Genomic DNA, 27,918 nt, shown 5'->3' with positions numbered 1-27,918 from the left:
CTGTGTAAAACGGTTCACAAGTAGAATCCGCGGCATACCAGTCTACTTCTAGTGTTGCTCCCGTGAAACGGACCACAAGTAGACCCCGCGTCACCTCCTTACTTCTCGTGTTGCTCCCGTGAAACGGACCACGAGTTGATCCCGCGTCATACCAGTCTACTTCGAGTGTTGCTCCCGTGAAACGGACCGCCAGTAGACCCCGCGGTACCTAACTACTCCAAGTGTTGTTCCCGTAAAACGGACCACGAGGAGACCCCGCGGCATACCAGTCTAGCTCGAGTGTTGCTCCCGTGAAACGGACCACCAGCAGACCCCGCGCTATCTAACCTACTTAGAGTGTTGCTCCCGTGAAACGGACCGCCAGTAGGACCGGCCGATAAGGAATCAGCCGAACCACCATACCACCGGTACTTGAGGAAAACCACCCCAGGACTTCAAGCACATCAACTCATGCCCGATCACAGCAAGCGTCTGGCCAACCCGAGCAGTCCCTTGCAGAATCCAGGTAAATTTAGTCAGGACTATTTACGGTTTTGACTACGACTCCGGGACCTACCGTTACTCCCGTGAGTTCAAGTTTGACGTAGTTGCCGCATAACGCTCTACGGAGGACTAAGGACTCCGCAGAGCGTAAACTCAAGGGAGGATTCTTCGAAGAGAAACTCAGACAGCTCACTCACTCATGGACCCAGTTTAAAAAAAATGATGCCAAGCTCAAGGAGCTAGCACTAAGTCCTGAGAATGAGTATTTCACAAAGGCCAAAGCGCTAGAAGAGCTTGTGAAAAAATATGAAGCAATATTTTCGGATGGAATCCCATCAGTGTCAGGCCCGTCACAAAGGCCCAGGAAACGAAGGAGAAGACCTTCGATTAACATCATTAAAACGAAGACATGAAGGACGATTAGACGATATGGAAGACTTTGCTGTGCAACCGCACCGAAGGACGGGAAGTGTCCACACACGTCAGACAACACATGAAGGAGCTATGGAAGGAAATCGTCACGGGATACCATGATCTCATCGACCTGGAACCAGCCATAAAAAATGATGGACACACCGATGACAGATTTCAGGTTGTACGAGCAGAATATTTTTCGTTTTTGAGCGAAGAATCGAAATCAACTTCAGCATCAACACAAAAACTCGCGATTGCACCTCCGTTTGTAATACCACCAGTAGAAATTCCAAAGTTTGACGGAGACTACCGGCATTGGCTACGATTCTACGAAATTTTTACGGAATGCATCCACGATCAAGACTACAGTGATGCAGTATAATTCCGTCATTTGGAGAATCATGTAACAGGTGAAGCACAAAACCTAATCGCAACGTCGATTGGCGGACAGACCAGTTACCAGGATGCATGGCAACGACTAAAGAATCGATACCACAATGAACGGCTGTTGATTAAATCCGCGATTCAAGAGCTTTTCGGACACCCCAGAACAAATGGATCAGCGGACCAGCTGCGCAGCTTACATGATACCGTGCTCCGAACGGTCGCCACTCTCGACGCACTCAAAGTGTCAACAGACAACTGGGACCCAATCTTGATACACATCATTGAGGAAAGATTGGATCCACACACGCTGTCAGCTCTAGAACTAGCCGTCACCGATCCAACCAATCGACAATCTCTGAAGCAGATGTTAGAAAACCTTGAGCGTCAGGCAACCAGTCAAGTAAAAATGCAGAAAAATACGTCGGCGGCTCCACTTCGATCCAGTTCATCACGATGGGTGTGTTCAGCCACAGCCCTGCTTACAGATAAGCCCACCGTTCTTTTACCAACCGCCCAAGTGGCAATACATGGCCCAGCCGGAACCCATCAGCAATGCCGCACACTCCTAGATTCTGGATCACAGATTAACATAATCACCAGAAGGATGGCTGACACACTTGGACTACAATTGGAGCCATCAACCCTGAACATCGCTGCACTGGGAGGAACAACAACAAGATTAGGAAAAAAGGCTGTGGTGACCCTATCATCATTAACCACTGACTTCGAAGATCAAATCAACGTCGTTGTACTACCGGAAATAATGCCCAATCAACCATCCCACCCTATTCAAGCGCCAAGAAATATCTCACCTCAGTTGCGCTTAGCCGATCCTGAATTTACGCAGCCCCAGAATATTGATCTGTTGTTGGGCGCCGAAATCATCTCCCAGCTTTTGAGGCCACAACAGACATATTTGGGAGAAGGACAACCACTACTAAAAAATACCGCGCTTGGATGGATTGTGATGGGGCCAGTGCGACCGGAATCAGCTCCTAATAGCAAGGCAGAACAAGTCGTCGGTAATACGACGGCTTGGACACCGGAAGCTAACGAGCCACGACAAAGTTTGATTGCATGCATCGGCAAGGAGCAAATAGTAAAATCCGGAAGAGTACATAGTTCCCCACTCATTGCGGATCAACAAGAAGCTAACGAGCCACGACAAGATCAACAAGGAGAGCCGCAGACGGACCCCAATCCACAAGCCCAAGGTTGTCAACTCACAACTGAAGAGCACAGAGTGAAAGGGCCAGTAACCAAGGAAATTCAAGGAGTAGAAGTCACCTCCTATCTGGCATGGGTAACATGCATCTCCGAAAGGGAGCAAGAAGCAAGGTCAAGAGAGGACCAAGAGTCCTGTATGCGCACTGACCAACCAGAAAAAAGGTGTAGTACTTCATGGGATGCCCAAGGAGAATGGTTACGAGGGCGCGCATCAAGGCGAAGGAGACAACAGGTCGGATAGAATTATCGTTGGTAGAGATCTCACCCACATGATTCAACATTTTTTTTGTAGTAACTTTAGATTTTTAGTTATTAGTTTTAAGATACACAATATTTTCTATCGCAAGGGTACACATCGGTTCACTAAGACGGTCCAACAACAACGCACAGCCCCTATTATTGAGTACCTCAATGGGGGGGGAGAATGTTGGCACCTAGTGCCAAGACCTACTACCCTATATGCACACTAAGTAATTTGATCCAATCAATATGCATCAGCATGTCGCAATATAAAAACCCACTAACCGATTTTCTCACCTATAAACAATTAGTAATAAGCATAAAACTGTATCCAACCTATTAAGCCAGCACTAGTAGACGGCGCCAAAAGCAGAAGCAGCATATCAGCGGGAAGAATGACCGACTGACCGATGCAAGTAAAAACCAGCCAGCTAAGCCGAAATGCGCAAGCAGTACATGAACAAACAATCTGAGTCAGCAGACTCAGAGGTGGGTGACCCTGGCATTAACCTTAGTTTAGCACGTCCAGAGCTTTGACCTTTCTTAGATTTAATGATGTATAATTTAGCATCTTATATAAGAGTTATTCTTCTGAAATAAAGACAGTTCCGAAATCAGAGTCAATCGTCTCGTTACTCAGTGTCTGAACCACGGCACTTAAAATCAACCTACTTCTATTGATCCTGTGTAAAACAGTTCACAAGTAGAATCCGCGGCATACCAGTCTACTTCTAGTGTTGCTCCCGTGAAACGGACCACAAGTAGACCCCGCGTCACCTCCTTACTTCTCGTGTTGCTCCCGTGAAACGGACCACGAGTTGATCCCGCGTCATACCAGTCTACTTCGAGTGTTGCTCCCGTGAAACGGACCGCCAGTAGACCCCGCGGTACCTAACTACTCCAAGTGTTGCTCCCGTGAAACGGACCACGAGGAGACCCCGCGGCATACCAGTCTAGCTCGAGTGTTGCTCCCGTGAAACGGACCACCAGCAGACCCCGCGCTATCTAACCTACTTAGAGTGTTGCTCCCGTGAAACGGACCGCCAGTAGGACCGGCCGATAAGGAATCAGCCGAACCACCATACCACCGGTACTTGAGGAAAACCACCCCAGGACTTCAAGCACATCAACTCATGCCTGATCACAGCAAGCGTCTGGCCAACCCGAGCAGTCCCTTGCAGAATCCAGGTAAATTTAGTCAGGACTATTTACGGTTTTGACTACGACTCCGGGACCTACCGTTACTCCCGTGAGTTCAAGTTTGACGTAGTTGCCGCATAACGCTCTACGGACGAACACACAGCATGATCTCCTTAGGATTTTATGTTCGAACTACAATCTAATATAAAATTCTCGTGTCACAGTTTTCGTTACCGTACTCCTCCGAAACGGCTTGACCGATTTTGATGAAATTTTTTGTGCTTATCCGGTATCTATGAGAATCGGCCAACATCTATTTTTCATCCCGAATAATTGCCGGGAAAATCCTCAAACCGCATTTTTCCATTTCCCATACAAACGTTTTCTAAATAAACTACAATAATAGTAGGCGCCGGTACGTGATTCATTGTTTGACAGCTTCTCATTGTTTTCTGCTCAGTTAATTTTATGTGACAAACCGATATTGTGTTCTTTGAAAAATTGTGAAAAATATTGGAAAAATTTTAATTTAAAACCATCAAATCAATCACGTGTATTGTGGAAATTATTTTTTAAATTCATTTGTCTTCAGCCAGCAACAAGTGTATTGTGATAGTGACACTTTATGAGCGGGAAATTTTCTCACTTTGATTAATTACAATGACAAGCAATGCCATGAAAACGCAAAGGGGTTGATATGAGCCGCAGTACAAGCAGAGCTCGAAGGTTGCAAAATAGCAGATCCGAAAGAACAGAAGAACAAATCCAGCTACAAAATACTGATGCACGTGTCAGAATGACGCGATTGCATCAAGAAGAGCCAGAAGATACACGAGATGAACGCAATGAAGTCAGAAGATTAGAACACGTTTCACAGTCAATAGGCGAAGAACAAATAACCAACAACGACAACAGGTACATCGAGCATTTATATCTGATTCATTCCTGCGTCTAGCATTCCAGTATGAGCCCGATATTGAATATTATGCTCATTCAAAAGTGGTAATTGGTGCTATGGACAAGGAATGTCCGCATTGTCATGCTCTGAAATTCAAAAATGAGCCAGCTGGGATGTGTTGCGCGTCAGGAAAAGTGCAACTACCTGAAATTGAAACACCACCTGAACCATTGAACGGCTTACTTAACGGCACGGATCCAGATTCTAACGTGTTCCTGAAGTCAATTCTAAGATTCAATTCATGCTTTCAAATGACATCGTTCGGAGCAACAGAAATAGTTCGAAATACTAATGAAAATGGTCAACAATTCAATTCTACATTCAAAATCAGAGGCCAAGTTTATCATAAAATGGGCTCACTGCTGCCAATGCCAAACGAACCACATAAATTCTTACAAATTTACTTTATGGGCGGCGAGGATTCCGGAAGCGCACTTGCCAATCGCGTGAATGCACGTTGTAATTATAATAACCTTGATTCACTTTATGCCAGGCGCATCGTCAGCGAGCTAGATGCTCTTTTGAACGAGCACAACGAGTTGTTGAAAATATTCAAATCACATATGCACCAATTACAAAGCGATAATCACGCTATCGTCATTAATCCTGATAAAACACCAGCTGGAGAGCATATTCGTAGATTCAATGCACCCGTTGTTGATGATGTTGCTAGAATCATGGTTGGCGATTGTACAGCTGCACGAGAAATTGTGATTCGTAGAAGAAATAATAATCTTCAGTTCATTTCTGACACACATCGTTCATATGACGCTCTCCAATATCCGCTAATATTCTGGAAGGGACAAGACGGATATTGCATAAACATAAAACAACGAGATACCGTATCAGGTACTTCATTGATTATTAATTTGATCATTAATCATTTAACAAAACAATTAAATTATTGAACGTAATAAATTTAACTTATTTTTTATGAACAAATTTTACAGGAGCTGAAACAAACAAGAACGTTAGCTCAAAGGATTATTATGCGTACCGATTAATGATTAGACGTGGCCTGGACAACGTCATTTTACGATGTCGTGAGCTTTGTCAAGGCATGCTCTCGAGTGGGTAAACCATCCAGTTTGTTTGTGTTAGCTAAGGATGGACTAACAAAAAATATTGTTCTAGCTATAGCATTAAGAGATTGATATTGTTTAATAGTGTTACTGTCGTTCTTACTGTATCAGATAATTTTTTTAAGTTTGAAAAATTTTAAATTTTGTCACAAAAGAAGATTCTGAACGCAACAAAAAAAACAACAGCTGGCAGTGCGAAGTCTGCCGGGTAAGCTAGTTTAATATATAAAATTCTCGTGTCACAGTTTTCGTTACCGTACTCCTCCGAAACGGCTTGACCGATTTTGATGAAATTTTTTGTGCTTATCCGGTATCTATGAGAATCGGCCAACATCTATTTTTCATCCCGAATAATTGCCGGGAAAATCCTCAAACCGCATTTTTCTATTTCCCATACAAACGTTTTCTAAATAAAATGGAGGCTACAATAATAGTAGGCGCCGAGACGTGATTCATTGTTTGACAGCTTCTCATTGTTCTCTGCTCAGTTAATTTTATGTGACAAACCGATATTGTGTTCATTGAAAAATTGTGAAAAATATTGGAAAAATTTTAATTTAAAACCATCAAATCAATCACGTGTATTGTGGAAATTATTTTTCAAATTCATTTGTCTTAAGCCAGCAACAAGTGTATTGTGATAGTGACACTTTATGAGCGGGAAATTTTCTCACTTTGATTAATTACAAAAACAAGCAATGCCATGAAAACGCAAAGGGGTTGATATGAGCCGCAGTACAAGCAGAGCTCGAAGGTTGCAAAATAGCAGATCCGAAAGAACAGAAGAACAAATCCAGCTACAAAATACTGATGCACGTGTCAGAATGACGCGATTGCATCAAGAAGAGCCAGAAGATACACGAGATGAACGCAATGAAGTCAGAAGATTAGAACAACGACAATCACGCCGTTTCACAGTCAATAGACGAAGAACAAATAACCAACAACGACAACAGGTACATCGAGCATTTATATCTGATTCATTCCTGCGTCTAGCATTCCAGTATGAGCCCGATATTGAATATTATGCTCATTCAAAAGTGGTAATTGGTGCTATGGACAAGGAATGTCCGCATTGTCATGCTCTGAAATTCAAAAATGAGCCAGCTGGGATGTGTTGCGCGTCAGGAAAAGTGCAACTACCTGAAATTGAAACACCACCTGAACCATTGAACGGCTTACTTAACGGCACGGATCCAGATTCTAACGTGTTCCTGAAGTCAATTCTAAGATTCAATTCATGCTTTCAAATGACATCGTTCGGAGCAACAGAAATAGTTCGAAATACTAATGAAAATGGTCAACAATTCAATTCTACATTCAAAATCAGAGGCCAAGTTTATCATAAAATGGGCTCACTGCTGCCAATGCCAAACGAACCACATAAATTCTTACAAATTTACTTTATGGGCGGCGAGGATTCCGGAAGCGCACTTGCCAATCGCGTGAATGCACGTTGTAATTATAATAACCTTGATTCACTTTATGCCAGGCGCATCGTCAGCGAGCTAGATGCTCTTTTGAACGAGCACAACGAGTTGTTGAAAATATTCAAATCACATATGCACCAATTACAAAGCGATAATCACGCTATCGTCATTAATCCTGATAAAACACCAGCTGGAGAGCATATTCGTAGATTCAATGCACCCGTTGTTGATGATGTTGCTGGAATCATGGTTGGCGATTGTACAGCTGCACGAGAAATTGTGATTCGTAGAAGAAATAATAATCTTCAGTTCATTTCTGACACACATCGTTCATATGACGCTCTCCAATATCCGCTAATATTCTGGAAGGGACAAGACGGATATTGCATAAACATAAAACAACGAGATACCGTATCAGGTACTTCATTGATTATTAATTTGATCATTAATCATTTAACTAAACAATTAAATTATTGAACGTAATAAATTTAACTTATTTTTTATGAACAAATTTTACAGGAGCTGAAACAAACAAGAACGTTAGCTCAAAGGATTATTATGCGTACCGATTAATGATTAGACGTGGCCTGGACAACGTCATTTTACGATGTCGTGAGCTTTGTCAAGGCATGCTCTCGAGTGGGTAAACCATCCAGTTTGTTTGTGTTAGCTAAGGATGGACTAACAAAAAATATTGTTCTAGCTATAGCATTAAGAGATTGATATTGTTTAATAGTGTTACTGTCGTTCTTACTGTATCAGATAATTTTTTTAAGTTTGAAAAATTTTAAATTTTGTCACAAAAGAAGATTCTGAACGCAACAAAAAAAACAACAGCTGGCAGTGCGAAGTCTGCCGGGTAAGCTAGTTTAATATATAAAATTCTCGTGTCACAGTTTTCGTTACCGTACTCCTCCGAAACGGCTTGACCGATTTTGATGAAATTTTTTGTGCTTATCCGGTATCTATGAGAATCGGCCAACATCTATTTTTCATCCCGAATAATTGCCGGGAAAATCCTCAAACCGCATTTTTCTATTTCCCATACAAGCGTTTTCTAAATAAAATGGAGGCTACAATAATAGTAGGCGCCGAGACGTGATTCATTGTTTGACAGCTTCTCATTGTTCTCTGCTCAGTTAATTTTATGTGACAAACCGATATTGTGTTCATTGAAAAATTGTGAAAAATATTGGAAAAATTTTAATTTAAAACCATCAAATCAATCACGTGTATTGTGGAAATTATTTTTCAAATTCATTTGTCTTAAGCCAGCAACAAGTGTATTGTGATAGTGACACTTTATGAGCGGGAAATTTTCTCACTTTGATTAATTACAAAAACAAGCAATGCCATGAAAACGCAAAGGGGTTGATATGAGCCGCAGTACAAGCAGAGCTCGAAGGTTGCAAAATAGTAGATCCGAAAGAACAGAAGAACAAATCCAGCTACAAAATACTGATGCACGTGTCAGAATGACGCGATTGCATCAAGAAGAGCCAGAAGATACACGAGATGAACGCAATGAAGTCAGAAGATTAGAACAACGACAATCACGCCGTTTCACAGTCAATAGACGAAGAACAAATAACCAACAACGACAACAGGTACATCGAGCATTTATATCTGATTCATTCCTGCGTCTAGCATTCCAGTATGAGCCCGATATTGAATATTATGCTCATTCAAAAGTGGTAATTGGTGCTATGGACAAGGAATGTCCGCATTGTCATGCTCTGAAATTCAAAAATGAGCCAGCTGGGATGTGTTGCGCGTCAGGAAAAGTGCAACTACCTGAAATTGAAACACCACCTGAACCATTGAACGGCTTACTTAACGGCACGGATCCAGATTCTAACGTGTTCCTGAAGTCAATTCTAAGATTCAATTCATGCTTTCAAATGACATCGTTCGGAGCAACAGAAATAGTTCGAAATACTAATGAAAATGGTCAACAATTCAATTCTACATTCAAAATCAGAGGCCAAGTTTATCATAAAATGGGCTCACTGCTGCCAATGCCAAACGAACCACATAAATTCTTAAAAATTTACTTTATGGGCGGCGAGGATTCCGGAAGCGCACTTGCCAATCGCGTGAATGCACGTTGTAATTATAATAACCTTGATTCACTTTATGCCAGGCGCATCGTCAGCGAGCTAGATGCTCTTTTGAACGAGCACAACGAGTTGTTGAAAATATTCAAATCACATATGCACCAATTACAAAGCGATAATCACGCTATCGTCATTAATCCTGATAAAACACCAGCTGGAGAGCATATTCGTAGATTCAATGCACCCGTTGTTGATGATGTTGCTGGAATCATGGTTGGCGATTGTACAGCTGCACGAGAAATTGTGATTCGTAGAAGAAATAATAATCTTCAGTTCATTTCTGACACACATCGTTCATATGACGCTCTCCAATATCCGCTAATATTCTGGAAGGGACAAGACGGATATTGCATAAACATAAAACAACGAGATACCGTATCAGGTACTTCATTGATTATTAATTTGATCATTAATCATTTAACAAAACAATTAAATTATTGAACGTAATAAATTTAACTTATTTTTTATGAACAAATTTTACAGGAGCTGAAACAAACAAGAACGTTAGCTCAAAGGATTATTATGCGTACCGATTAATGATTAGACTTGGCCTGGACAACGTCATTTTACGATGTCGTGAGCTTTGTCAAGGCGTGCTCTCGAGTGGGTAAACCATCCAGTTTGTTTGTGTTAGCTAAGGATGGACTAACAAAAAATATTGTTCTAGCTATAGCATTAAGAGATTGATATTGTTTAATAGTGTTACTGTCGTTCTTACTGTATCAGATAATTTTTTTAAGTTTGAAAAATTTTAAATTTTGTCACAAAAGAAGATTCTGAACGCAACAAAAAAAACAACAGCTGGCAGTGCGAAGTCTGCCGGGTAAGCTAGTTTAATATATAAAATTCTCGTGTCACAGTTTTCGTTACCGTACTCCTCCGAAACGGCTTGACCGATTTTGATGAAATTTTTTGTGCTTATCCGGTATCTATGAGAATCGGCCAACATCTATTTTTCATCCCGAATAATTGCCGGGAAAATCCTCAAACCGCATTTTTCTATTTCCCATACAAACGTTTTCTAAATAAAATGGAGGCTACAATAATAGTAGGCGCCGAGACGTGATTCATTGTTTGACAGCTTCTCATTGTTCTCTGCTCAGTTAATTTTATGTGACAAACCGATATTGTGTTCATTGAAAAATTGTGAAAAATATTGGAAAAATTTTAATTTAAAACCATCAAATCAATCACGTGTATTGTGGAAATTATTTTTCAAATTCATTTGTCTTAAGCCAGCAACAAGTGTATTGTGATAGTGACACTTTATGAGCGGGAAATTTTCTCACTTTGATTAATTACAATGACAAGCAATGCCAAGAAAACGCAAAGGGGTTGATATGAGCCGCAGTACAAGCAGAGCTCGAAAGTTGCAAAATAGCAGATCCGAAAGAACAGAAGAAACAATCCAGCTACAAAATACTGATGCACGTGTCAGAATGACGCGATTGCATCAAGAAGAGCCAGAAGATACACGAGATGAACGCAATGAAGTCAGAAGATTAGAACAACGACAATCACGCCGTTTCACAGTCAATAGGCGAAGAACAAATAACCAACAACGACAACAGGTACATCGAGCATTTATATCTGATTCATTCCTGCGTCTAGCATTCCAGTATGAGCCCGATATTGAATATTATGCTCATTCAAAAGTGGTAATTGGTGCTATGGAGACAGAGAGAAAGAGAGACAGAGAGACAGAGAGTCAGAGAGACAGAGAGACAGAGAGACAGAGAGACAGAGAGACAGAGAGACAGAGAGACAGAGAGACAGAGAGTCAGAGAGTCAGAGAGTCAGAGAGACAGAGAGACAAAGAGACAGAGAGACAGAGAGACAGAGACAGAGACAGAGGCAGAGACAGAGACAGAGAGACAGAGAGACAGAGAGACAGAGAGACAGAGAGACAGAGGCAGAGACAGAGACAGAGACAGAGAGACAGAGAGACAGAGAGACAGAGAGACAGAGAGACAGAGAGACAGAGAGTCAGAGAGACAGAGAGACAGAGACAGAGGTAAATTAGTGATGATTAGACAGAATGTATTTTAACAGTGTGTGTCTGTAAATATCAATTTTAAATCTTATAAATAGCCAGTCTTTCAGGAAAACTCTGTTTTGTAAGTAAGCAACATGATGTATCGAAAATAATAATAAAACTTCATGGTTTTATTCAATAAATGAAGTTGAATAAAATAAGCGGGTACTCTTTAATTTTTGGGATTGAAAATGATTAAAATGATAGCTCCGCGAAACTTAATTTCTAGCTATAGCTTAAGCTTAAGATAGCTATCTTCAGTTCTTACTGTATCAGATAATTTTTTTAAGTTTGAAAAATTTTAAATTTTGTCACAAAAGAAGATTCTGAACGCAACAAAAAAAAAACAACAGCTGTCAGTACGAAGTCTGCCGGGACAGCTAGTGGTCTATATAATATTATTTCTCTTTCTTCCCTGTCAAATTTGAAAACCTCCATTTTAAATTACCTACAAGAACATACTAATTCTTCCTCGTTTTCTTTATAATCCTTCTATTTAAACTTATATACTATACTCATTATACTAACTCGAATTTATTCCCGCGATTCGAGCCGTACGTTATGCGGCAGGCGCCCCTCGGTCGGTTGGGCGGGAGGTGGGCTGAACGTATGCAGTGGGAACCGAGCGATATATATATCGACCACCCACAGTACCAAGAGGACGTAAAGGGTACACACTGTAACACTTTGTCGCAGTGTTTATGTTATTCAAGGTCTCGGTCATAAACCTAAGTGCATCGAAATATGAATCGCCCGCTGTGCCTTTGCTGTACGCCGAAAAGTGCATATGTCCGCATATATATATACTTAAGAATACATAACCGTCTCTCTGCTGCCGCTTTGGGCAGCGCAGCTACGAGACTTAGACCTCCTTTAACTCCTAAGTAAATTTGTAAAATCAGAAACTCCTATGAGCTCGGAGCGGCAACAACAGCTGCTCCTGACACAAATATAATAAAGAGGAATAAACTAAACTCCGCCTGTTTATTACTTTAAAATCATTGGGACCTTCGATGGAACTTTGATACAAGCGTTTTGTATTTTTCTTACAGAACGCAGTTGATGGGATTATCATTTTGCCACACACATTCAATCAGTCGAAGCCCCACTTTCGCACACGCAATACATTTTCAAACAAATTAAATTGTCCATCGCCCAAGAACACGGTTTCACAAATTTATTAATCTCATTACTCGCCCATTGCCCAACACTTGTCTTCACGAATTCATCAAACACATCTTTCGACCACGAATTTATTAAACACATTTCTAAAGCAACTCTCGTCCATCGCCGATCACATGGCTTCACGAACACTCTCTTTTTCAAAAGACTTTTCCAACTGATATTGTTCTTTGTAATTTACATCAAGCTCTTCTGGAATTTGCACTTCCGGTAGCTTTCGCAAACTTTCGTGTGGGTACTTGTAACGCCTATTGTTCTGTGTAGACTTTAAAACGTATCGGTCTCCGTCCAATACCTCGACCACCAAAAAGGGTCTAGTTTCGTTACTTAGTGCTTAAGAGCTAACTGTACATCCCCTAGTGCGTCCTGCCACGATCTACAGCTTGTCTCAACAGCCATCAAAAGATTCTTCAGTGTACTCATGACCCTTTCAACTTGACCGTTGGCTTGATTTGCGCCCGTTCCAATTAGATGTAAGCATCCAAGGAAAAGGTGTGATATAGATAAAATTTTGTAAAAGCGTCGATTTGTAAAATAATATAATCCTTAAGATCGGTCAATTTTCCCGATTTATCTATGTGGACAGTGTGCCAAGGAATGCTTATTTTTAAAATTGGGTGCAATTCCATTTGAGGTTTTCCTGACACTCCATTTGAGGTTTTCCTTAGACACTCTGCATGTAATGCAGTTCTCCATGAATCTTCGAACATATTTTGCCATATCTGAAAACCAGTAATGATCGTACACTTTATCAAGTGTTTTCTCTCAACCTAAATGCATGATAGACTCATGCACCTGATTTATAACTGACCAGCGAAAAGTACGAGGAACTACAGGTAAACAACAAGTTCTTGAATTTCTTTGAATCGTTCTATACAAAACATTTGATCTAATTTCATAAGTGGCAACTAATGCTAATGGTAAAACGTCATTCTTCATCTTAGTTAAGATTTCTGATATTTCTGTATCCTTTTGTTGTTCCACCAGTATCCATTTCTCCGATATTTCTGTTAAGTCAATTCGTTTTTCTTCTATTTTAATTGGTACTGACTTATTTTTTAGACACACCGGGTTCCTAGATAAAAAGTCAACGTTCGCCATACGTTTACCTTCCGTGTATTCAATTTCGAATTCAAATGTTTGTAGGAACTCCCACCAACGATAAATCCTAGGTGACAACTCCACTTTATTTGTATGATGTATATCTGGACTCGCAGGGGCTAGTTGCTCGCAGGTGGTAGTTGCAAAAGGATGGCACCATACCCGATAGAGCTGGCATCGGTATGCAGTTCTATGGGAAATTGAGGATCAAAAATAATCAAAACAGGCTTATTTGTTAACACACTTATGATTTTACTGCGAATTTGTTCATGTTGTGTTTGAAAATCAAATCTAATCTTTTCAGATGTGAGAAAATATAATGGCTTCATCAGTTCAGAAAACCACGGAATGAATTGACGAAATTAAGACGCTAGCCCAATGAACTGTCTTAAAGAAGCAACTGACTTTGGTGGAGGCAACGCCACTAGTGATTTAATTTTGTTATAATTTGGACGTATCTCCCCGCTATCTTATGTATCTTATAGCCCCGCTATCTTATCCCCTGTATCTTATAGCCCAGGTAGCGCACTGAAGTTCTCAAGAAAAAGCAATTTGAAATGTTAAAAGAGAATCCTGCCTTCATTAATACAAGTTTCAAACGTTCATACGCTTCTTCCTTCGTTTCTGAAACAATTAATATGTCAGTCATATAAACAATTACAAACGAATGAGCAAGACTGCCTAGTGCCTTTAATACAGCTCTCTGGAACACTGAAGGTGCGTTTTTTTTTTTTTTTTTTTTTGCGCGGTTCCCACTGCATACGTACAGCCCACCTCCCGTCCAACCGACCGAGGGACGCTGCCGCGTAACGTACGGCTCGAATCGCGGGAATAGATCCGGGATAGATAAGCGAGGATTAGGAGAAAGATATTACGAGGAAGAGTGTTGCACAGATAAGGCGGTTAATATAAGCGATTTAAGATTGTTAGTAGAGCAAAGTGACAAGATGTGGTAGAGACCACTGTAGTCCGAACATAATATCCTGAACGGATCGTGTTGGGCATATGTCGAACTACAATGGCTAAGGAGTAGAGGACGAAAGTTTCTGGTCCTTCTACTAGGAATGTTAAAATTTAAGCGTGTTAGTAAATGCTGGCTGTAGCTCCCCTAAGTCTAGCTATTTGATCTGATATTAACGGTATTGGAAACTTATCAGCTACGGTATTCTTATTAAATTCTCTATAATCAACGCAAAGTCTTGCTGAGCCGTTTTTCTTCTTTACTAATAATGCAGGACTCGCAAATGGTGAGTTACTAGGACTGATAATTTTATATTCGATCAATTCTTTATTTTTATCACGTACTAACTCCCGTTCACTTGGACTAAACCTGTATGGTCGCCTTTGCAAAGTCTTAGTCGATTCAATCAAACGAATATGCATTTCCCCAGTATTCACACGTGTTTGTGGAGTGCCTTCGATAAAAGATAGAGAATGTTGCTTTAGCAATGATGTTAAAATTAATTTTTCATTTTCGGCCATTTCCGTCTCAATATTATCAAAATTAGTAGGTTGAACGGTTTCACAAATGTTTACAACTTTAGATTGAACAATTTTAAAATTATCATAGGAGACTTCTACTGAAAACCCTTCAGCTAATATTTCTCTGCCGATTACAATATGATTTTTCATACATTCGTTTGGTACTATATGAAACAAAACAACCAGGTATTACCATCAATCATGATGTTTGATTCAACTTGTGAGGTACTGTAGGTATTGGCATTACCTATCCCCTTTAAAGAAATAACGCTAAGAATTCTCTTACCAACTAACTTATTTGAAATGCTTTCCTAAATTAATGAGCACTCAGCTCCCGAATCAAATGTAATTGGAAATCTCTCACCATTGACCAGCATACTCGATTGAGGCTCCACTAAAGCGCATAGCTCCACTCTTTCTTCTGTTCTGACTCCCAATCCAGCGTTCTGCACTTTTTTTTGACAATTAGTGGCTATGTGTCCCGGCTCCTGACATCTGTAGCACGTTACGTTTGTCCTTCCATGACGGGGCTGCGCTGACCGCCACTCCTTTCCAGTTGTCGAATCCTGGGATCCGGATCTACAGTCTTGCTTTTTGTGGCCTAGTTTTCCACACAGTTAACATTTGATTTCCGCAGTTTTAGCTCGCTTCGTCTCTGGTTAGAGCTGGTCTCTGGTAAGAGCGTTGTCACTTAATGGTTTTTCTCGTAAGATGATGTCGACCGTAGCGTACCACTGCGTGGAATCCACAACAACAACGTCCGGATTATATTTCGGCAGGCAAATCTCGCTAGTCGGTTGCAACTCACTCGCCGGCATCTGTAGCCTCTTAACCAGTTCCAGAAAGTTCCGCTTTTGTTGTTTTAACAGCACAAATACGTCTTTAGAAGAAGTTTGGTTAGGGCCGAATCCCACTTCTGATGTCGAATAAGTTAAGCCTTCTCCTCCCGGGCTCTCATTATTCGATTGTTCGATCCCCTGGTGGTGTTCCATGCCATGTTCTGGCTGATGCAGCGAGTCCTCGTTGCCTTTGTTGCTCATCATTGGTCAATAGATTAGAAGTTAACTCAACACGCTAAATTCAGTACGAAGAAGAGATGAAAAAGGAGAGATCTAACAGATCTAGCAACACAACGAAGCCACACACGGCCTTAGTTCGCAAACTGAGTCCCCATCATACCAGCACGACCTATGGTCACACCTTAAAGTCTAAAGTCTAACGAGAGACTGAATTACCTCCTCTCCGACATATTCATTAAAAGTTCTATGACTTCTATCTATTGTTCCAACTGTCTGGTGGTGGTGTGCTTTAGACGTAATATTTTTAATATTTAAATACTTTAAATACTATTTACAAATTGTCTATAATTGAATTCTTGTGTTCTGTTCTGTCCGTAGTGAACGTCTTCATTGGACCGTACTACAGAAGAAAAGATTCAAATATTGCTTTAGCGACAGTATTAGCTTTCTTGTTTGGTACAGGTATGGCAACTAAATACTTAGTTAGGTCACATATACATGACTGCATACTCGTTACCATTTTCTGATTTGGGTAGCGGACCAATAGTGCCCACTATCACTCTGTCGAAAACATTTTTAGGTGTGTCTGTTATTGTTAATGGGGTCTTACTATGTTTAGTTACTTTAGCTTTCTGCCATTTCTGACATTTTCGTATGTATTCTGTGCTCTCACGAGTCATATTTTTCCAAAAATAATATCTTTTCATTTTCACTAAAGTTTTTGAAATATCAGTATGACCTCCTTGTATAGGACCGTCATGGAAATTAGCTTCTTTAGAATAGCTTCAGAATAGCTTCTTTATCTTTTTGATTATTTATTATGGTCACCGGGTTCAGTAGCGCTACTCTTAATGTTTACAATATTTTATTGCCCATAAATTTAAATTATCTATTGAAGTATATTCAAAGATATTTTCCCACGGTGCCACCATGAGTTGGCTGATTTTATTTATACCGGCTTGCAGTTCATACCTTTGGAAAATTTACCTAAGTCTAAAGTTCCATTGGTATATAAATCGCTAACATCGAATCTTGCAGTAATTTTTCTGCCATGTTTAAATAAACATAACATATCTTTTACATGCAATGTCACTACTTTACGTACTTCGTCATTGTTTATGACTTCATATACGTTGGGCCTAGAAGCTGAATCTAAAGATTTCGTAGGCAATTCTTTTTCTTTATTTCCCGCGCGGATTTTCTATCTATTCTGATATCTTGTAGTGACTTTATTGAAATTCTAGTTATATTTTGTAGGTCTTTGATGGTTATTCTTGATAACGCATCAGCTACATAGTTGTCTTTTCCCTTCAGATATTCCAAAATGAAATTATATTCTTCCAGCTCAAGTCGCATGCGCGTTAGCTTTGAGTTGGGATTATTCATTGAGAACAGGTAACTTAAGGGTCTATGATCAGTCTTGACAGTGACTTCACCTTAACCATATGGTCTGAAATAAGTTATTGCCCAATGAATTGCTGTCAATTCTTGTTCTGTTGTACTTTTATTACTTTCACGCTTAATAAACGATCTTGATGCATAAGCAACAGGAAGTTGGAGTCCATTTTTGTTTTGAGTTAAAACCGCTCCACACGCTTGCTTACTTGCATCCGTTATTATGCAAAATTCTTTGCTGAAATCTGGGTATTGTAATAAATTCAGATTTACTAGTGCCGATTTGGGATGTTCGAAGGCATTCTGGCAATCAGTTGTCCATTCGAATTTAACATCTATTTTACATAATCTTGTTATGTGACCAGCATAATCGGCACAATTTTTGATAAAACGTCTTTAGTAATTGCAAAATGCAACAAATCTTCTAGCGCTGTCCACATTATGAGGGACTGGGTAATTCTTAATGACGTCGTATTTTTTGTCGTCTGGCAAGATTCCTTTATCAGTGCATTTATGTCCCAGAAAGGTGACTTCATGAAAAATGAGCATTTTTCAGGATGTAACTTAAGGTTGAAATCCGTACATTTCTCAAAAACATCAGTTAAGTTTTTAAGCATATGTTTTTCGGAACAACCTATAACTATTAAGTCATCCATATAAAGGAATTCTTGTGAAGGTTCTAATCCAGAGAGTGCAATAGTCATCATCCTCTGAAATGAATTAGGCGCTATTTTTAAACCGAAAGGTCATCGTGTGAAACGATACGAGCCATTACTCGTTGAAAATGACATTACATCCCTTGAACCTTTTTCAAGTTCAATTTGATGAAAGCCAAACATTAAGTCCAGACATGAGCAATGTTTCGCTCTTCCTAGTTGATCCAAAATATCATCAATTCTAGGTAGCGGGAATTTATCCGACAACAGTTTTTTGTTAATTTGACGGTAATCAATTACTAATCGCCATTTTTCTTATCAGATCCAGGAAGTGGTTTCTTCGGAACTAATTACAGTGGGCTGTTATAGGCTGATACAGACGGTGCTACTATTTTATTGTCTATTAATTTTTGTACCTGTATATTAATTTCATCTTTCTGACTATGTGGACTTCTATAATTATTTATGTGAACTGGTTCATCATCCTTCAATCTTAGCTTTTGCTTGTAGAAATTGTTGGTAGTGATTGATACGGTTTCAAGTCCGAACACGTCACAAAACTGGGGGCGTAAATTAGGCAGTTCGTTTTTGAATTGTGGTGGGAAATTTTTAGCTAATTGTGATAAAACCTTTTTTTCTCTATTTTTTGGATTTTTGTGAACTACGTCGTAGTTGGAGAGAATGCATTTTTGGTTGATGCGACCGTGTTCGCAACATAAATGCCATGTTGAATTTCCTGATTAGGTATTAATATACTTTCTTCATCTGATGATAGATGAATCTTTCGGACAACTTGGGATCTTGCTGGTAGAACAATGGAATTATTACCAGAACTGTATGTTATTGGAACATAAATTGGGAAATTAACATTTTTTGGTCTCATTATGAGCCAATCTTCATTTGGTTTGAAATCTAATTGGCAATTGATTTTCTTAATGAAATCAATGCCTATTATTTAATCACAAGGTATTGCGAAGTGCAAATTTACTAAGTGAAAATCGCGTGGAATTATGTATTTACCTGTCTGTATCTCTATTGAAATTAGTCCGTTCGATTGTATTATATCTTGGCCTATGCCATGGATATTGATTTTCTTATTGATTTGGATATCATGAAAGATATCCGAATTTTCCTTTAACAGAGATATGTCTGCACCAGTATCTATTAAAAATACAAGTTTTTTATTGTCTTTACATTATAAAAGACAAAAAATATATTTAAGCTAAGATTGATTGTATGAACCGCATAACTGCCTACTGCTGAACATCTGAAGGGCGAGAGTTTTCCGAATTATTCTGGGCAACTCTCACATTATTATTTGTGTTATTGTTATTGTGGCCTCGATTCGACTTGCCACGGCCTCTTGAGTTTCCTCTGAAATTTCCACGTCCGCGGTTTCCACCATGCTGTGAATTATTTTTAAAATAAAGGACAGTATTAGGTTGTCCAGTTGCTTATGTGCAACTGTTTACGAATTTGGATATGGCATCATTCATGGTGTTGAAGGTGTTGCACAGAGACAGAGACAGAGACAGAGACAGAGACAGAGACAGAGACAGAGACAGAGACAGAGACAGAGACAGAGACAGAGACAGAGACAGAGACAGAGACAGAGACAGAGACAGAGACAGAGACAGAGACAGAGACAGAGACAGAGACAGAGACAGAGACAGAGACAGAGACAGAGACAGAGACAGAGACAGAGACAGAGACAGAGACAGAGACAGAGACAGAGACAGAGACAGAGACAGAGACAGAGTTTTGTAAGTAAGCAACATGATGTATCGAAAATAATAATAAAACTTCATGGTTTTATTCAACAGAGACAGAGACAGAGACAGAGACAGAGACAGAGACAGAGACAGAGACAGAGACAGAGACAGAGACAGAGACAGAGACAGAGACAGAGTTTTGTAAGTAAGCAACATGATGTATCGAAAATAATAATAAAACTTCATGGTTTTATTCAATAAATGAAGTTGAATAAAATAAGAGGGTACTCTTTAATTTTTGGGATTGAAAATGATTAAAATGATAGCTCCGCGAAACTTAATTTTAGCTATCTTCAGTTCTTACTGTATCAGATAATTTTTTTAAGTTTGAAAAATTTTAAATTTTGTCACAAAAGAAGATTCTGAACGCAACAAAAAAAAACAACAGCTGGCAGTACGAAGTCTGCCGGGACAGCTAGTATATATATATATATTTTGTTTTAAATTTTCTTTATTTTATTTCATTGTCGTTACTTTTTTACACCCTTGCAGAGGGTATTATAATTTTGGTCAAAAGTGTGCAACGCAGTGAAGGAGACATCTCCGACCCTATAAAGTATATATATTCTTGATCAGGATCAACTCCTGAGTCGATATGAGCATGTCCGTCTGTTTGTCTGTCCGTCTGTCTGTCTGTCTGTCTGTCTGTCGGTTTCTACGCAAAATAGTCTCTCAGTTTTGGAGCTATCGAGTTAAAACTTTGCACACATCGTTTTTTTCCTTGCAGGTAGTATATAAGTCGGAACGGCCGGGATCGGTCGACTATATCCTATAGCTGCCATATAACTGATTGATCGGAAATGCCATAACTTTGGTGTTTTTTAAGTTAGAGGGTTGGGTTCCACACATGTTATATTTGACCAAAATATCTTATGTACAAAATTTCATAAGGATCGGCAGACTATATACGATCCGCTATATATCTAATAATATAAGATGCGTGGCGCCACCTAGCGGACCGCGACTCAACTGCAAGGGTATATCAACTTCGGCTACGCCCGAAGTTAGTTTTCCTTTCTTGTTTTATAATATTTCATAATATTTTGCATCATTAATATTTGTTGTTTGTGTGCTTTGTTCTCTTTTTATACCCTTGCATAGGGTACTATAATTTTGGTCAAAAGTGTGCAATGCAGTGAAGGAGACATCTCCGACCCTATAAAGTATATATATCACCTCCTGAGTCGATATAAGCATGTCCGTCTGTCTGTCGGTTTCTACGCAAACTAGTCTCTAGTTTTAAAGCTATCGCCATAACTTTGGTGTTTTTTAAGTTAGAGGGTTGGGACTTTCCACACATGTTATATTTGATCAAAATATCTTGTGTACAAAATTTTATAAGGATCGGAATTGGATAACTTTGGTGTTTTTAAGTTAGAAAGATGGGACTTGGTACAGATTCTATTTTGGGATATTTATTATATATCTATATATATTCTAATATAATTCGACCTGCCAAATTTCATAAGGATCGGTCGACTATATCCTATAGACGACATATAACTGAACGATCGGAAATGGAGAAACCTTAACTGCAAGGGTCAACTTTGGCTCCGACCAAAGTTAGCTTTCCTTTCTTGTTTTTTTTTAAATTTTGTCCAAGTCGTTTGCTTGGCTCATATATCTTTTTTTCAAACATTTATTGTGAAGTTTGTATAATTTACATAGCTTGCAAATAACTGTTAACCGTTTTTTTGCTTACGCTCTGTTTGCGAGAGCAACCGAAACAAAGCATGCCGTTTCGGTCCCTCTCTGAGCAGCAGGCTTTGTTTTTTTTTGTTTCGGTTTTCTGTTGAACGAATTACAATGAGCAAATCATGAAACTCTCATCTACCGAACATCGCTCAATGAGAGATTTGAGTGACACTCGCACAGAGAGACTCAGTAAAAGACCGATTGACTGAAAAAGTCAGCGCAAAAAGTCTTTTCAATAATTTGTTTTCGTTTCGCTGCACAGTGGCACATGGTACATGAAATTTGACGAAAAAACTTATTAAAATTTTAAACGTGAATTTTCCAATTTCAAATAAATATATTGATTATTTTAATTAAAAAATGAATATTTTCCTTTTAATTTATTTTGAGTTAAGCTTAACAACTAAACTTTGGACAACTTTGCTGTCCATTTTGTTAAATATTGATGAAATTGATGCACTTTTTTATTAAATTCTCGTCCCATTTTCAATAAATTTGATGAATCACGGTTTACACGAGAGATTTACAAAGCAAATTGACAAGTTGAGCCCACTAAACTTCACATACACACATACATGCACAAAAGACTTTTTGAATCGTCGAACGCAAGCAAACGGTCCTAGAATGAGCAGACCAAACGAAAACAGAAAAAAGTGTGCTTTGACTGAGCGCGAGCACAATTTGTATACGAGCAACTCAATCGGTTGCTCTCAGACTTTTTGCTCAAAGTCTCAGTGACAAACACTTATTTTGAGACCGCTCGAATCGGTTAACAGTTATTTGCAAGCTATGATAATTTATAAAAGCAATTGGCACACATTATGAATTAATAGCATAATATTTACAAATTCCAAATTAATGTTATTTGGCTCAACTTTATTTATTACGTTAGCAGTGGAATCCACTGACTTAAGCTATTTTTGTTTTTGTAAAATTATAATTATAGTTATAATTATCACCTATTTCCTCACTGAATTTACTTATCGAATTACTTCACATCTATTCTTTCTTATATGTTTTTTTTTGTTTCTTTTACATTTATCCTACCTATTTTTTCGCATAGCTTTACGGGTTATACTTCTAAACGAGCGGAAATGGTTCCGCACGCTTTTACACAAATTTTTTTTTATATTATATATACTACTAGCTGACCCGGCAGACTTCGTACTGCCAGCTGTTGTTTTTTTTTTTTGTTGCGTTCAGAATCTTCTTTTGTGACAAAATTTAAAATTTTTCAAACTTAAAAAAATTATCTGATACAGTAAGAACTGAAGATTAGGTGTAAAATTAAGTTTCGCGGAGCTATAATTTAATCATTTTCAATCCCAAAAATTAAAGAGTACACTCTTATTTTATTCAACTTCATTTATTGAATAAAACATGAAGTTTTATTTTTATTTTCGATACATCATGTTGCTTACTTACAAAACAGAGTTTTCCTGAAATATTTATAAGATTTATAAGATTTAAATTTGATATTCACAGACACACACTGTTAAAATTCAGTCTGTTAATTAATTTAAAGCTTTCTCATAAACTATATTTTTTATTTTGTTTTGCGGTGCGTAAATAAACAAAGAAGACGGTTTTCCGACGCGCGAACACGCGACATATAATTGTCCATGCGCGAAACAGGGAAACTCAAAGTTGATTCCACAAACTTCTAACGATTGTCCTTGCGATTTATTTATGTTCATCGCAAAAACCAGACGTACAGGAAATTGTAAGCGTTTAAAATCGAATGGTATGTCCGTCGGAATCATCGGTATCCGCGGGATCAAGACATCCTCTCCTTTGTATTTTCTTTTTATGATTGTCGCCTCAATGACGTTATTCATCAGTCTTTTCACAGCCAGTCTTCCAGTAATATGGCTATCAGATGGCATCCGATCCAATGCTATTTTGATCATGCTTACTAAATTGTTATTCTGATGAAGAAACAATTGTAATTGTTGGACAATGGTTCTCTTCACTGTTCGATTGTGAGCACAACGATTATTAATTTCCGCATCTGAATTGCCTATAAAATAAATTTGTAAAAATTGATGATCTTCATCAGGTAGTGGTAACTGAGTTCCCAGTAAGTGATAAAATTGTCCTTGTATCTGTGATTTATCAAAATTTTGCCATTATTTATTTCCTATATATATATTTTAATACAAACTTGAATATTTTTATATATTACCTTAAAAGTGGGCATGAAATTGTCTTGTATAATATGTGTAGCACCAAATGATGTCTTCTGGAAACAGTTGTTATATTTCTGAATGTTGGTCAAGAAGTGCTTCGAATCATTTCCAATCCCAGAAACTAAAGAGCGTAAAGGATCTGGTGGTGGGACCAATTGTGGCAATTTTACTTTGCCTTCAGCGCAACATAATTCAGTAGATTCACCAGTGTACTGTAACGCCTTAAAATATTTACAAATTGTTTTCATTTCCCCAATTTTTACTGATTGGTCGGCACAATAATCAATTGCCGGATCATAGTGGAATGCAGCTCGTTCAAGAATCACAGGAGTACTGCGTCTACGGATTCGCTCAATTCAATGGAATTGTCTAGCTTGCTGTCGATGTGTTTGATGTGCACGAAATCGTTGCATTCTAAGCCCATCTTCTACATTGTCACTCACTAAAGAACGCAATTCTGACATATTTTCTTGATCTGTCAGTGCGGTTAGCACGTGAGGTAGCTCTTCGCACATTTAATTGACTACGACGACCTAAGTCAGGCCGTTTTCTCCTCGGCATCGTAAATTGTAATTAATCAAAGTGAGAAAATTTCCGCGGATACCGACTAATCCAACGAACATACCATTCGATTTTAAGCGCTTACAATTTCCAGTACATCTGGCTTGAGAAGTGAGAAAATTTCAAATTAAAATTTTTTTCACAATTTTTCAGTAAACACAATATCGGTTTGTCTCATAAAATTAACTAAGCAGAGAACAATGAGTAGCTGTCAAACAATGTATCACGTACAGGCGCCTACTATTATTGTAGTCTCCATTTTATTTAGAAAACGTTTGTATGGGAAATAGAAAAATGCGGTTTGAGGATTTTCCCGGCAATTATTCGAATTTTTCTTTTTCACCTTTTAATCCTTCCCTAGACCTCCACGAATAATTCAAGACTAAGATAAGATAAATCCGTTCAGCCGTTCTCGAGTTTTAGCGAGTCTAACGAACAGCAAATCATTTTTATATATATAGAGATATGTATGTATATTTTATATTATATTTATAAGTACAGGCATGCTCCGGTTATCTGAACATTAATGACCCGTATCTTCTGCGTCAGCTGGTCGTCGACGGTTGGCTTCACTGACGCTCCTTCGTAGGCGAAAATGGCGGTTTGCCCCTCTCGCTGTTGATCTGCTGCAGATGTCCGGGGCCTATTGGCTCAGGCGGGGCCGGTGCCGGTCTTCGCACTGGTCTTGGGCTACAGGCATGCGCATAGAGTTCTCAAACATAGGCATAAGAGTTCTCAAACGTAAGCAGGGGGGGAAAAGATACATGTTTACGCTTAGTGTTTACAAAGTTATAAAACTGCTTCGGATCGTGAGTAAACTGAATCCTGCAGCGGCGAATATAACTCCTATAACATTCTGCGTTATGCACGGTAAAATTGGACTGGGCTACTAAGTACCTAGAATAACTAACTGTACAGCCAGATAATCTATGTTTATTCAAAAGTCTACTCATACTATTCTTTAAGTAGTTAAGATGCCTTGTATACCAAGGCGGATTCGTTGAAGCGGACGGATATTTTCACGGCACACAAACGTAAAAAAATAAGTTGTCAGTGAAATACAATTTTTGTAATGCTAAGTTTATATCATCGCATGCCAGTAAATCAGACCAATCAAATTCCGAAATTAACTCATTTAATTTCATAAAGTCAGCCTTACGAAAGAAACGAACTTTATGAGATTTAAGTGTAGACTTAAGGTCAATTAAGGAGTTGTTTTCAATTGAAAGCTCAAGAGTGGGATGATATGAATCCTCATTGTCAGAAAGGGGCAAAGTTCTGGAAAGAGTAATTCCATCAGGATCAGAAACGAAACATAAGTCCAACAGCCGACCTAAAGTATTTCTAACGTGGTTAATTTGCTCGAGTGACATGTCAAACATGCCCACAGGGAAGTCGTAGTGGGAGTTAAACTGTAAAGACGATGAATTTTCAACATTTGGCCATATAAGTTCTGGGATATTAAAGTCACCCATCAGCTGGTCACTATCAGACAGACGATCGAAAACCAAACGAATAGCGGACAAATGTTGCCAGTTTGTTGGCGGTTCGGACGAAGGTGTATGTAAGAACAGGTAACATACAAAGATTGATCGAACAAAGTGATATTGATGCAAAGGAATTCAATGTCACCAAACTCTTGTGATTTTACCTCTTCAGAAGCGAGTTTGGAGTCTACAGAGATTAACAGTCCTCCTCCGTCCTCTTCGCAGAGTTCTATCACATCTAAAAGTGGTGTACCAACTAGGAAAAACTTCGGAGCTTAAGATCTCCGGCTTTAACCAAGTTTCTATAAATAAAATAATGTGAGATGCAAAGAAAGAACTATCAGAATACAGTTTGGGAAGTTTAAGGTAAGTGTTAGAGAAGACATTAGTTTTTTAAAACAGAGGAAGATGAAGTGGAAGGTTGGTCAGTGGCCGTAACATGTGGGAGTTTTACACACACAGGTTTGGTCATTTTTTTTTTCACCGTACTTGGCTGATGTTCTTGGACGAAAATATTCTCTGGCCAAAAGCTGGCGGTACAAATCGTCTTGAACATCTGCAAGGGCACACGTATTTTGAAAGATGACGTGTGCCTGGTGTATGAATATTTACATTTTGTAATGTCCACCACCTTTATGTCGACTTTTGTTTTGGCTTTGATGTAAGCAGAGATATCAATCTCAGAAGTATCAGGAGCAAGCCGGGAAACAAAAATATGTTTCGATGGTGGGATCACCTGCAAGAGTTTTGGTGCCGCCGCAACTAGTACAGCGGCATCAGTACGTACCGGGGGTCCGGGCGGTTGATTGCCCTGTTTGGTGACTGTTACAGGGGTTTACTTTAATGGGTCTGGGATCACTTGAAGCGATGCCACAGAGGACATATCGGACATTTGCTCATTAATCCTGAGGTATTCGGAAGCTGAATTTTTCTCAGGTCCGGCCCTTGGGCAGAGATATAAGCGGCTGCATAGTTGTCGGCTGAGCAGGCTGAAGATTATTCGCCATAAGCACATCACTAAAAGAGGATTTTTTACGCTTTGGAGACTCGTTTAGTAGTCAAAGACTACTAAACTGTGTATCGAGCGCACAGAGTTGGTCATTGATTTTTCGAAAACCACTAATCAACTCCTTGAATCCGCTTTTATTCTGCCTCATGAACGATCTCATTTCGTCCTGAACAGCACGACAACCGTCACAGCAAAAGTGGAGTCCAGACCTACGCGAGATTGCATCCGACACTGAGGCCGTGAACCCGGCACACTTAGCGTGTAAAACGTTTTCACAGAGCCAGCAGTGGATGGTAGGCTGGGAAGACGAGATTGTCTTATTACAAGACTTCAACGCACAGACCAATTTAAATTCCATAATTATTAAAAATTAAAATAATCAATTTATTAAAAATTATTAAAAATTAAATAATTAATTTATTAATAATATTAATGAACCTTGTACCACTGTACCAGGGAAACGAATGGGGGAGATTGAAGAGAGCTGTTAGTGCGAGGTAGTAAAATGCAAAGAATAGAGATAAGAATCTATATTGGGTGAGAAATAGGAGCAATAGAATAGAAGCAACACCGTAAGAAATGAAAAAGCAGAGCAGGACTATTTTTGGAAGAAAATTTTTAAAATTATTATTTTACCTCCCAACTGCACACGCGAAGCGATACGGATCTATGAATTGCAATTTGTTATTATTTTTATTTTTTTAAGTGAATAGAAATAAACACCGATTTTTTATGGAAATCTAATAAGCAAATTTTATAACAACGCAGTGCGCACAAAAAAAAATACGTCCGTCCGCTTTGAGATAAAGAGAAGAATGTCATCTTTCTTATATTTTGTATTTTATGTTGCATGTGGG

The 27,918-nt window shown here is 39.0% G+C and overlaps 3 protein-coding genes across 3 annotated transcripts; all 3 read left to right on the top strand.

The window, feature by feature from the left end:
* The first annotated feature begins 4,383 nt into the window (after window positions 1-4,383).
* Window positions 4,384-6,077, top strand: LOC26513950. Its single transcript, XM_014904092.3, has 2 exons — window positions 4,384-5,698; window positions 5,800-6,077. Exons 1-2 carry the CDS (start codon window positions 4,906-4,908, stop codon window positions 5,925-5,927), a joined length of 921 nt encoding a protein of 306 aa, XP_014759578.1. The 5' UTR covers window positions 4,384-4,905; the 3' UTR covers window positions 5,928-6,077.
* A 352-nt stretch (window positions 6,078-6,429) lies between these two features.
* Window positions 6,430-8,158, top strand: LOC26515330. The gene is made up of 2 exons (XM_014904095.3): window positions 6,430-7,779; window positions 7,881-8,158. The coding sequence occupies exons 1-2, from the start codon at window positions 6,657-6,659 to the stop codon at window positions 8,006-8,008; spliced, it is 1,251 nt and encodes a 416-aa protein (XP_014759581.2). The 5' UTR covers window positions 6,430-6,656; the 3' UTR covers window positions 8,009-8,158.
* A 352-nt stretch (window positions 8,159-8,510) lies between these two features.
* Window positions 8,511-10,239, top strand: LOC26515495. The gene is made up of 2 exons (XM_014904096.3): window positions 8,511-9,860; window positions 9,962-10,239. The coding sequence occupies exons 1-2, from the start codon at window positions 8,738-8,740 to the stop codon at window positions 10,087-10,089; spliced, it is 1,251 nt and encodes a 416-aa protein (XP_014759582.2). The 5' UTR covers window positions 8,511-8,737; the 3' UTR covers window positions 10,090-10,239.
* The last annotated feature ends 17,679 nt before the right edge of the window (window positions 10,240-27,918 follow it).

This window comes from Drosophila ananassae (assembly GCF_017639315.1).
Source record: "Drosophila ananassae strain 14024-0371.13 chromosome 4 unlocalized genomic scaffold, ASM1763931v2 tig00000054, whole genome shotgun sequence".
NCBI classification, from domain to species: Eukaryota; Metazoa; Arthropoda; class Insecta; order Diptera; family Drosophilidae; genus Drosophila; species Drosophila ananassae.
Note: the sequence above shows the minus strand (reverse complement) of the source record. Positions and strands in the feature narration are given on the sequence as shown.